At 44.6% G+C, this 12,405-nt stretch overlaps 1 protein-coding gene and 1 long non-coding RNA gene across 12 annotated transcripts in view; both read left to right on the top strand.

Annotated features, from left to right (window-relative positions):
• Positions 1 to 5,025, top strand: part of LOC110260801 (uncharacterized) — a 52,735-nt gene extending 47,710 nt beyond the window's left edge. For 6 of the 10 annotated variants that reach the window (XR_014804504.1, XR_014804503.1, XR_014804497.1 and 3 more), the window contains 2 exons: positions 1,755 to 1,889; positions 3,221 to 5,025. Coding sequence is in view for 1 of the 10 variants with exons in the window: in XM_084957621.1 (XP_084813747.1) it covers positions 1,755 to 1,777 (23 nt within the window). In the remaining 9 variants the exon portion in view is untranslated. Of the gene's footprint in view, positions 1 to 1,726; positions 1,890 to 3,220 lie in introns of all 10 variants that reach the window. The other 4 variants (XR_014804509.1, XR_014804508.1, XR_014804498.1 and 1 more) reach the window with 2 other exon arrangements.
• Positions 5,026 to 5,862: 837 nt separating this feature from the next.
• Positions 5,863 to 10,266, top strand: LOC110260802 (uncharacterized). 2 transcript variants are annotated; one of them, XR_014804512.1, is made up of 6 exons: positions 5,863 to 6,181; positions 6,623 to 7,130; positions 8,214 to 8,432; positions 9,037 to 9,379; positions 9,478 to 9,578; positions 9,668 to 10,079. It is a non-coding gene; the product is annotated as an uncharacterized LOC110260802 (long non-coding RNA). The 2 variants fall into 2 exon arrangements; XR_014804511.1 differs by having other exon boundaries at positions 5,884 to 5,989; positions 6,358 to 7,130; positions 9,668 to 10,266.
• Positions 10,267 to 12,405: the final 2,139 nt, after the last annotated feature.

Genomic DNA, 12,405 nt, shown 5'->3' with positions numbered 1-12,405 from the left:
CAGCATACAGCACAGCGAATCAGTTATAAATGTAGATACATATAGGCTTTATCCTATTCTTTTCCACTGTGGTTTATTGTAAGGTACAGAATAGAGTTCTCCGTGCTATACAATAGGACCTTACTGTTGACCTATCTTATGTGTAGTGGTTTGTACCTGCTCATCCCAAATTCCTAATTTATCCCTACCTTCCCCCTTCAGTAACCATAAGTTCGTTCTCTATGTCTGTGCGTCTGTTTCTGACTTGTAAATAAGTTCATTTGTATCCTTTTTTTAGATTCTACACATAAGTGATATGTATTTGTCTTTGTCTGACTGATGTCACTTAATATGATGATCTCTAGGTCCATCCATGTCACTACGAATGGCATTAGTTCATTCTTTTTTATGACTGAATACTATTCCATTCACACACACACCCTTTTTTTTTTTTTTTTTTTTTTTTTTTTTGGCCAAAACTGTGGCATGCCAAAGTTCCCCAGCCAGGGATTGTACCTGGGCCACAGCAGTGACCCAAGCCATAGCAGTGACAGTGCCAGATCCTTAACCCACCACACCACCAGAGAACCCCGACACACACACATCTTTAATACAAGGGCTTCAATGCCTCGATTCAAAATAGTGACCAGAGGTGAGAAACAGGCCTTCTGCTCACCATCAAGTACGTGGTATCTTTTCAGTCAACCCAAGGGATGAATTGCGTTTAAATTGCATCCCTGTGGGACACAGGTGAGCTCTTAAAGCCCACTGCTTGTCAAATATCTGCCTCGGAGAAAGTTTCTTAAGGTTCGAAACTCATCAAGGCTGTCTTAGATGGGAGTCTCCTCTGTTCCCTGAACTTCTGCCTGGAACAGCTCAGCAGGTAGAGGCCGTGGGATCTCAGAGCCTTAGCGTAGGAGAGGGTCCTGAACCTCCCCTCCTCTCTTCCAAACTACAGCGTCCTCGCCAAGTGATGAGTAACCTCTTCTAAGCTAACCTCCACCTGGAATCGTCATTGAGCTGCTCACTTCCTTTATTTTCACATACGCCCTTCATTACCTGAAACAAATACATCTCTCATCCTTGAGCCCACAAGAATCTAAGAGCTCTCAGGTTTTACAAGGCTTCTTCAGGCTAACCTTCTGCCAACACTTAAATTCCCTTTCTGAAAGGGCCCCCAGTTGCTGCAGTGTCTCTGCCTTGCTCCCCCTGGCTCCCCCCCCCATCGTCTTTCTAAAGTTCATAGTCCTACCTCCTCGCCCCTAACAGCCAGCTTCACAAATACAGTGCATCCTGAGTGTGTATTCCGCATCTTCAGCGTAAGTAGAATGTTTTTAGGAAATCAAACACGTAGCTTGTTTCCTTTGTAAAAATGACCAGAATAAAGAGCTCTCTACCTAATCAGTCCCCTGGCTCCCAAGGAATGTTAGAACCAAACTTGTGAAAAATGAACTAAAATGAGGGACCATCTGTAGGCTTTTGTGTTGAGGTCTTCTGTTGGCCGCCTGACCGCTCCACTCCATCGGGTGAGATAATCAAACGTATTGGCTCTTATTTCAATTTCCTTAGCTAGTATTTGGAAAATAAGCAGCTGAAGGAAAATGTAAATATCCTTATGTGTACTGCTCTTTTGGCTGCAAGTAATAGAAAACCTACCAGTTGCATAAACCCTAGGGTAGTGTTGGCTGCAGTTATCTAAAGCTGCATAAAAGATGTATGCTTTTGTTTTTGTTTTTTTCCACTCAAGGTTAGCATCTGTAATTCTTCCTCCACAGTTCTGCTTGGCATTTTCACATAACTGTTGAAGACTGAAAGTTCTGAAAACGTGGAGCCACCAGCCGACTTCCCTTTCCGTCTCATTAGTCGGGGTGGAGGCACAAGGCCAGCTGAGCTACGAGGGAAACAAGGAAGTGAGTTTCTGGCAACGGGAGGTGGGACGGTCGTGACCAGGCAAAGCGGCTGCTTCAGTGTCCCCGGAACGTTGAAAAATAAGAGTTTTATTTCCTTGTAAAAGTTAATAGATAATCATGAAGAAAGTTTGGAAAGAGGAAAAAAAAAAAAATTCCCCCAATGCGGCTGCTCAGCACCCTTTTAACACTTATAATCATATTGTACTGTGGGACTTTTTTTGACTTAACATGATTAGTTTAAAGCTCTATGGTTTTTGAAATCTATTATTTCGAAATAAAACATAAACCAAGGAGGTAGCATGGAGCAGCAGGAAGGGGGCTGGCTTTGGTGTAAAGAGACGGTGCTTGGAGCCCGGGTCCTGGCACGAATCCATCACTGTATTTCTGCTTCCTCAAAATCGAGAAATGTGTTTCCTGAGTTCCACCACTTCCAAGGCTTCGTGATCACAAGAGCCGTGTCTTTGAGACACGCAAGCCATGCTGTTCAGATACTGACTCAACACAGTGGGTCTAGACCGCAAAGACAAGCAGAAGAGTGAACTGGAAGTTACCACCGTGTGAAACTGGGTGCCTGATATGCAATAATGTAAGATACAACACAGAATGTGTACCCGTGCTTCGTTTTTCAACGGCAGCCAGAAATCTGGATTTTCATGTGAAATTATTAGCTTTTAAAACAGGGACACCTAATTTGAAAAGCAAAATACTCTAGAGGCCAGACAAAACACATCTGCTCAATGTCAGTCTGCAGCTCTGGCTAAACCAGCAGCCAGCTTGAGCAACACTGGAAAAGGGATGTATGGGGTGAGACGGGAGGTGGGAGTAGGAAAAGCTGCTTATAGGACCTTTTGGTCATGCAGCAGCTGGAATAGTACAAGCCGTCTAAAACATCAAATACTTATATTAATGGTGAATACATACAATCTAGGCTTTTTAGCATCTCTAGTTTTTTACACCGAGGCCATCATTACTTCCCCCTGCGGATTCTGAAACACCCTCGGGTGTGACCTGAGCTTTGACCTGCGCTCCTGAGTTAAGCACGTGCTCTATGGGAAACAACTGAATCGGATCCTGTGAGGTCCCGAAGTGTCTCATCGGAATGTGAAACATGCCAATTTTTTTCTCTTTCATGTGTGTTTCCCCCGATCGCTGATCGTTACGGTTCGAAATCAAGTCCTGTGTCTTTTGCCTCCATCGTTCAGTTTAAGGACAAAACGAAAATGAAAATCACGAGCGTCTTCGACGGGTGTTCCCTTGCGCTCGAATTGCCACCTCCAGCCGTTTGTTCTCTTCTCAGCCTAAATGTTGCCCCTTTCATGTCTCCCCTTCAGAGAGAGAACGACCCACGACACCAGGCGCTGCAGGTCTTCGCACTCTCAGCAGTTCTGACTCTCGCTGCCTGAAACCGGTACAGAAAGAGGATGTAACAACGTTGAACTTTTTATGTGATTTTTTTTTGCCTTTGACACAGTTATTAGAGGTTTTTTTTTTTTTTTTTTTAAAGCAACAGCGCCCTACGAGGACACCAGGTTTCTAAATGATTCATCTTCTCACAGACCTTGATATTCAATCCAGGTGTAGGAATAACAGGATAGCCCTTGGGTTCTATCCTCAGGGCTTGGAAAGGCTTCAGTGAAATTCTATAGCAAAAGGCCCCTGTGCTTACCCTGACTTTCTCTTTGTTCTACTCACTTTTTATCTCTGAAAAGCAAAGGGATTTCCTTGGGGGATTAAGCAGAGGAAACAGCCAAAGGTAGCTATCGTGTTTCATTTGAATTAGGAGATGCCAAAGAATCCTGAAGTCAACTCAACGGGAAGCCCTTTGCCCCAGTCTTGGAAGGGTCCCCGGGTCTCACCAGCACGAGCGTCACAAGTCCTCATCCCACCCAGACGTATCATCCTCTCTTCTCCCTCACCCGACCCCCACTCCGGGAATATCTTGGACAAACAGTAGTGGTTTCTCGAGCAAGGCAGAGAAATGTCTCATCGGAATGTGATACATGCCAATTTTTGTCTCTTTTCAAAAGTTTTTCCATGTAATATCTTGCTAACACAAAATCATTTTGCAATTACATATTTTTAAATGGATGGGTGCTGTTCTCACCCTGCGAGATTCTGGTTTTGAGTCACTGAAATGAACAGAGGTAGAAGAACAAGACAGATGACTAGTTTTCTTAGTGATAGATCTTAGAAGCTGCTGCTCAAAGAATGAGATGAAAGGGAAGCATTTCCCATACCTCCAGCCGGACTTATCTATCTCCTGTCAACACAAAGCTACATAAAAAATACATATTGAGCTGCTATTCAAGAGTCGCTACAAAATCTTGAAATAAACAATAACATAAGTCACATTTCTATTAGACTTCTCAAATTTTTACATCCTGATTTCTGGTTGACATCTACTTTAAAAATATCCAATGATAACCTGAATGGCCAATTTCTAAGTTAGCCATATTTTTTACTAATTCCTTTTGAAGTAAAGTAAGGGTGTTTTTTTTTTTTTCTTTTGGTTAATGATTTTAAAATGTTAAAAGAGCAAACTATTTTTCACATTTCCTTATGTAACGTTGTATTTTTCTTTTGCTTATTATGATCACTCGTTACATTTTTAGGGAGATGCTTCATTTATACTTTTAGTGTTTGGGGAGTAGTCTGTGAAATTTGACATATAGTATTTCCATTTGATTTAAAAATACTCTTCATCACACTTTGGGTTTCCTCTCTAGCCCAAATATTATTTAGCGGAGTTTATCTTTTTCATTTTTTTTTTTAATTTTATTTTATTATTTCTTTTTCATTTTTTCTATGTGGTTATTTTGTTATTTCTAATTGTATGATTTACTCTCTGGACATGTGGATTGTAGAGTTGTGACTTATATTGTGTAGTACAGAACATGGTTAATTTTTATCAAAAATAGCCTTGGGCGAAAAGCAAGCTTGCTTATGTGTCCATGTAGTTTTTTTGCACATATGTTAAATCTGCCTTATTAATTTTGTATCACTTTATGTCACATGGATTAACTAAATTCTACTTCTGAACTGCTGATATTCCTAATTACATTATATACTGTATTTCTGCCCATTTTTTTCTATGTATGCACTTTTTGCTGAATAAATTTAGAAATTTTAGATGAGAGCCTTATGACGCCTACTGCTTTTGCTGTGAAATCTACCTTATTATGAGAAGAATCTCAGATCAGAGTCTTTATTTCTAATAGAAACATGCTTGAAATCTGACCCAAAAGAAAATGCAGCCGATGGAATTTGCAAAGAAACAAGTAGTTATACACACCCTTTCCACCGCCATTGACCTCTGCCTCTTGGCAAGCCATTGACCTATTTTCCTAGTAAGCCCAGGCTACCATTGTGTTATCTGGCTGAGTCACAGCTGGGGCTTATGGAGGACGACCTGGCAATTACACTTTGTTCCTAGATTCAATGTACAGTCATAAACTCTCTGGTGCATGAAGTCTAAGACTTTGTGACTTGCCAAGGCAAAACGTTGTATAAGCCATCAGGGAAAATGAAGCCTATAGTGGATTATTGTAATTCCACTCCAATAGCTCCTCTAGACCCAGCAGTTTTTATTATTAAATTTGCTCATGCATTGAGCATAATTATTTGTAAATACTCCAAATATTCAAAACATTTTTTTGCTCAGCAGCCAAATAGTTCTAAACATGGATAGATGGTTTATTATCCGATCCTCCTGTAAGGTCAGGACACTTGACATGGCTGTTCCTTGCTCTCCGTATATCCCCTGCTGGACCAGTCCCTGCTTCACCTGCAACCCCTCACCTGAACGTTCTTGCCCCCTACCCCAGCTAGTGATTAGTGATGGTTCTAATCCTTAGACCAGAATGGTTCCACCTGTGAGCTTATTAAATCTACCCCCCGTGAGGGTCATTAACCCGAGAGGCTGTGAGGAATGTGGCCCAGCTGCTGGTTTCCCTGGTGATTGATGAGCCAAGCTGATGTCACTTCCCCCCTATAAATGGTAGCCTCCTCACCAGGGTGGGTAAGAAGGTTGCCGCGTCCTGCCTGCCTTTGGCCGTGCACCATGAGTGGGCTGTTCCTCCAGGACCTTTTGCATTGGATGCGTAAGAGCCCCTTTCCAATGAACCTCTGATGTCTCTGTTGAGGTCTTCGGGATTTTTCTTTGGTCTCAAGAGGGCTGGGCAAGTACAGGGTCTGTGGGCCTGCGGGTTACAGCCCAACAATTGGCCAGCAAGGAGGCCAAGGAAACTCCCATGAGCTCCAAGATGTCGGGAAACAAGGATGAGGAATGCAAGGTTGTGGGGAGACCCCTGGGGTGGTTTTCCAGTGGCACTTGGGGCCTGAAAGCTGAGGGGGGGTCCTGGGGTAATCTGTCTGCTAACATGTGGGGCCCAGTGGCAGTTGACTACCATGAGAGATGTCTTTCTCTTCCATTTATTGATATATCCTGTTAACCTCAGTCTCTCTCCAGTTTAGAGTAGCAGCCTCATGCTCCTGTTTCATCTGACTGCCCAGGGATGGCTGGTGAATACGGACAGAGTGCAGGGAACTGGGTTATCCACCAAATACAGGCAAACCCCAACTCACTACCCCTAACAAATTACAGACACAAGCTTTAGGGATATTAACTGTTGGACAGGCTTGTGACCTGGATGTGGCCAGTTACCTGGAAGGGTTGGGTTGGGGCCTCTGACAACAGCAAAATAGTAAGAGTACCCTTGGGCTTCTGGTCCCAGCTGTGGAAAGGAGCAGAGCAATGATACTGTATGATGGAACGGCAGCTACACGCCATCCAAGATGCCTTCCAACAGGTGGAAGACATTGCCAAAGGCCTACCTGCGTCATCAAGCAACGCAAACAACCCCACTTTCTGGCCATGGAGTTCCGGAAGGCTGAGAACAACGCCCCACACTGGCGTTCCCACCTGCCCCTCAGCCCTACTGCTGCTGGGATAATTGAAAGGATGAGTGGATTGCTTAAACAGCAATTGAGATAGAAACCTACACTCTCAACACGTGGACCCAGGACGTGAACTCAGGCCCTGCAAACCATCGCTGAACATCCGAGGAGCAGCGTTCCAGTGCCTACACCATGTTAACACAGGGGCACCTGGTCAGCACAATCCGAATTCAACTGTGGACCACCAAACATTCAACGCTGACTCTTGGTCAGGACAATAACTCACATTTGCCCTTGTCGCAGGATCTATGCCTAGGGGAACACATGATAAGGTGGGACTGGCAGGTAAGTCCCCGGTGGTTTGGGTTTGCTGCCCTCAAGGGAATGGGATTAGAAAGGGATTCACAGATTGCACCTGTCTTCTACCCGGCCCCACCTAAGACTCTCAGGTAACTAACCTGGGTCCCTACTGGAGGAAGGCACCATTATATGTACCGTGTGGTCTGTTGTTACACTGCCTCCCCCTATTTGGCACCAGCTGAGTGTGGACAGGAGGCCAGGCCTAACCAGGGATGGGGGTGGTATGTCTCGGAACTCGTTTACTGCCTGTATTTTGCTCGATGGTTATGATCTTCCCTGTACTGTGCCTGTTCAACATCTTACACCTGATCCCTGGTTGGAGTGGAGGGAATCCGTTTGTGGGCTGCGCAAGAAGAGTGGCCTCGCTGAGAGATGAGTTCGATTGCTGGGTCTATGGCAAGATGGCATTGTCATTCTCTGGATTTCCATGGACTGGTGACTGGTGACCCCATAACTACTTGGCCCCAAAATCTGCCCACCTCTTGGACTCTTGATACCCTTGAGCTTCTGTTGTGCATTGCACTTGTGTTTGGTGGCTGTGCACCTCCACATACCTGAGCTCAGGGACATCTTGGATGAGGGGCAGACCAAGATTGTAAGCGTCATGCAGGGTATGTGCGGGGGTGGAGGGTCTGGTCAGGCCACTCGAGGTGGCTGTCCTCTTGCTCTCTGTACATCCCCGGCTGGACCAGTCCCTGCTTCCCCTGCTCCCTCACCCATGAACGTGCTTACCCCCTGCCCCCACTGGTAACTAATGATCGTTCTAATCGTGAGGCCAGAAGGGCTCCACCTGCTAGTTATTAAAGGGAAAAAAATCTACCCTCGTGATGGTCATTAACCTGGGGGACTGGCAGGGACATGGCCCATCTGCTGGTTTCCCTGCTGACTGATGAGCCAACCTGGCATCATTTTCCTCTGTAAATGGAAGCCTCCTTCTCCGCAGGATGGTGAAGGTTGCTTCCAGGTCCTGCCTGCCTCCAGCCGCACATCATGGGGGGAGTTGCTCCAGGACCTCTTGCTTGGGATGTGTAAGACTCCCTGTCCAGTGAACCACTGGTTTCTCCCTAGCTCTAGGTTCTTCCTTTGGTTTCAAGACTGGACACATAGCAGGCTTGCAGACCTGTGGGGTGCAGCCCAATACCTCTTAAATACATGGAAATTATCTTGATAACAGACTCCAAGTTTGCTCTACACATAAATGAAAGGACACCGAGGATCTGGACGGCCTTACCTTTACATGAAATGTGGTAAGCAAACAGCAGAAGGCAAGGAGAGTATGCGTTCCAGGTAAGTCTTTGTCTCAGTGACACTTGACTCACATTTCAGGCCTTTCTCCCACATCCTATTTTTGCTCTGCCTTTATTGAGGATAATTATGACATTTGTACTCTCAGGCTGAGTTCCTCTGGGGTTGCTCAACGGCTAGCTTTTGGCCTCAGTCTTATGTTATGTATAGAAGGCAAATTGTATGTAGTCTTTTGGTTGAAATTGAAAAATGAAACATTAACTTTGGGTTAAACATTACATATTCCTTTTTTTTTTTGGCACTGAACATTGAGTCCTTGTCTCTTTTCTAGAGTTACACTTAATCATACTTGGAAATACAGTCCGGGGAAACAAAATAATAATAAATAACAAAATCGCTACTGCTTACTGAGCACTTAACTCTCTGACAGCTACTGCGCTAATTTCATAAACAAAATTCACATTTTCACCTTCTTACAGTTAGAGAAAAAGACAAAGCTTAGTTTCCTTCAGGTCATATGACTAGACAAAAGCAATGCCAGAACTTTCATGCAACTCTCTCAGGCTTCAAATATGTAGGTCAGAGCAATGCCCACTGAGCCCCAAATATTGAGTATCTAAATTTTTACACATTGTGTTTCTTCCAGTCCATTCAACCCAGCTGTAACTGCTTTGGCCTGTAAAAGAATTTTCGAGAATGTTTTTAAAACATTTGAATAAAACATTCTCATTTAGTCAATATCCACATGGACATAGACTATCTCCTGTCATGTCAACAAAGGATATTGTGGCCATCAAGTCGTTGGCCACTGCGGCTCGCCCTGTGGTGCCCTGAGGGGAATTCGGGGTGAAGAAAGCGGGTTACCCACCACCACCACCACCACCACCACCACCACCACCACCACACCATCGCCTTCGCAGCTAATCCCAGTGGTGCATCCAGAAGGGAATTCAGGATGGAGGAAAAACAGGATACTGGCCCGAGAGAAGGTACATATCAAAGGAATAAGTTCAACAAACCCAGACTCTTGAATCTTCCCATGTAGAGAAAAGGGCTAAATTCATTAATGTCCCATTTTCTTCAACAGTGACCTTGGGATGTTCTGACCACCTGGATTTTTTGGCCAAAGCTCCTAAATATCCTGGCTCCTGCCTGACCTCTTTGGAACAGTCGCTCGGAGCTGTCAGAGTTCGTATCTGGACTTCAGTCCTCAGTAATCCCACTGAATTCTCAACTCGGAGGTTATGTGGTGTTGTCTCTTGTTTGTTTTTTTCCAGTTGACAGTCATGGTGCCCAACTAAGGGACCCAGAGAAGACGTCTCTATTTTGCCTGAACGCCATCGTAGCTGTGGTACCAGCAGAAGCCTCTCGTGTCCATCGGCTTCTTCAGAGTCCACATGACTTCGGAATGGTCTTTCCTTAATCTTAGATCTCCCCTTCCTGGCTATTGGTCCTAATGATGCATATTCGGTGCTGGTCAGCTCTTCCCTGGAGGAGGAGGTACGCCTTGAAACCTGGTTTAAAGAAGTACATGGGTTGTCCTCAGTTAAAAGACCCAGTCGTCTGTGATAATCTCTGTGGGAAACTGATCTGAGCGAGAATGGATGTGCTGTTCGGCAGAAATTATCACAGCATTGCAAATCAGCTATACTTGGGTAAAACTTTAAAAAATGAAAAAAAAAAAAAAAAGACCTGGGACTCTACATGCAGCTTAGACAAGATGCAGAGTGCGTTATCGCAGCTGAAAGACCAGGAAGACTTTGATCAGTTGAAAGACTCTGAGCGCAGTTGGATGAGTAATTAGGTGGGAGACGGGCCTGTCTTTTTTTGTTTGAATCGGCTTTCATAGCTTGTCAAAATAAAAGTGAAGATATCTCATGAGAGCTTTCAGTTGCAAAGAGGGGACATCTCACAGTCGGCAACGGCTTTCGACGGCGAGGAAGAAACTCTTAGGAGTGGGGGAGGCAAGTCCCCTGCCGGGCAGCCGTCCCTCTAGAGACACCCGCTCATCTTGAATGAAAACATTGCTGCCAGAGAGACATGCACAAGACCTGGCCACTCAGTGATCCGAGCACCCGTGGTTAAAATGATAAAATCCCCTGAGAAGTGGCAGAGTCAGACAGAAGACTGCTCAGACTCGCCGTCTGTTTGACTGCCAAGTATTTCTTTTAAGGTCCGAATTCGAAAACAATGTTTGATCTAACAGACGTTCTATAACTTTGTGTACGCGATCGAAGAAGCCCATCTGAGTCATTTTCAGGGGGAGATTTCCTTTAATTCCCAATTGAGTAAGGACTTTGAAGTGTAAATTTGTACATCCATAAACCTGGCTGAGGGGTTAGCTGAAGACGAGCAATCTGTCGTTCCTTTTTGTCATGACAGCTTTGTTCCCTATCCCGAGGTCTGTCTGTGGAGACAGAATAAACCAGTGTTGATCTTGTGGTGGGTCCAAGTCCTCTTGGAGAGCCTAGTTCTTCTAGAATTTCTTTTTCCTTTTTTCTTTTTGTCCGGCCACGGCTATGGAGTTCCTGGGACAGGGACCAGCTGCAGCAGTGCCAGATCCTTGAATCTGCTGCAACTGGCCGGGGATTGAACCCTCGACCTGTGCTGTGGCAGTTGGATTCTTAACCCACTGCACCACAGGGCATGCTCCCTAACACCTCTAGTTTTTATCCTACAGGAGTGGTTCCAGCTCTTAGGTTTCTCGGTTCTCCCTTCTGTAGTCTAAGTCCACCATGGGTGCTCCTAGGTGATGCTGGGGAGTAAACTCACTGAATCTTCTATAGAAAACATCTCTCCCCCTGTCATGTGGGAGCACCTCTTGGGTCTTACTGATTTCAGCCATTATTAAGATATTTCACAAATGGCTGCACAATGGGTCCTTTAAATTGGAGAAGCTTCTGCATTGGTGAATTTTTACAGCATCCTCAATATAAACAGCTATTTGGCTGATACCTATAAAAAATGGTTAAAAGGTGGAAAAATTATATAACAGTTAATCTAAGAACACCCTTAATTTAAACAAACAAAAGGTTTGGGGAAGCCCTATTCATGGTCGTCTCCTTCCCCTCAGTGGGTCTCAAGACGCTGCTAGGAACATTCATGTTAATTAGGTTGATTAACAAGGAAGTAAGAAAAAACTGAAGGAAAGTCTAGAGACTGATTTTCAACGAGGAAATTTTAAAAGGACTACAGATATATCTTAGTCCTGAGATACATCTTCAGATGGTTTTTAAGAAATAAAGTGGACATGAAAAGGATTGAGACAGGGAGTTCCCATTGTGGCTCAGCGATAATGAACCCAATTAGTATCCATGAGGATGCGAGTTTTGATCTCTGGCCTTGCTCAAAGGGTTAAGGATCTGGCATGGCTGTGGCAGAGGCCAGCAGCTGTAGCTCTAATTCAGCGCCTAGCCTGGAAATTTCCATATGCTGCCAATGCAGCCTCAAAAAAAAAAGGATTAAAACAAAGGTTTGATATACTACCTAAGATTGGATGGGACAGAGAGACCCGAGACCCCCTTTTAGTTCCCAACATTAAAGGGCCTCAAACAAGTTTGTTCTATTTACTCCAGTTTAACTACATACTTTTTTTTTTTTTCTCCATAGAGCAGCATGTGGAGGTTCCCAGGCTAGGGGTCAAGTCAGAGCTGCAGCTGTGGGCCTACACCACAGCCACCCCAGCATGGGATCCAAGCCACATCTATGATCAGATCCGTAACTCACTGAGTGAGGCTAAGGATAGGTCCCGCATCCTCACAGATACTATTTTGGGTTCTTGATCTGCTGAGCTACAATGGGAACTCCTAAGTACTTACTTTAGAAGGCTGGGAAAAAATTGCACTGAGATAGCTGACCAACAGTTACTAGGGACAACAGTTAGGCCAATTAATCAAGTTAAAAAATTGACAAAAGAGCCTGCATCCCTTGGCTCAATTCCTCACTGGGGACCCTAGACCCTTTTTTATATATGTGGGGATAAATAGAAAAAGTTTTAGGTCTCCTTGCAAGACTA

This window comes from Sus scrofa, chromosome 5 (genome assembly GCF_054392235.1).
Source record: "Sus scrofa isolate SSC_HxYL_T2T_F1_AM1 chromosome 5, Sscrofa_HxYL_maternal_Yorkshire_Landrace_v2.0, whole genome shotgun sequence".
NCBI classification, from domain to species: Eukaryota; Metazoa; Chordata; class Mammalia; order Artiodactyla; family Suidae; genus Sus; species Sus scrofa.
Note: the sequence above shows the minus strand (reverse complement) of the source record. Positions and strands in the feature narration are given on the sequence as shown.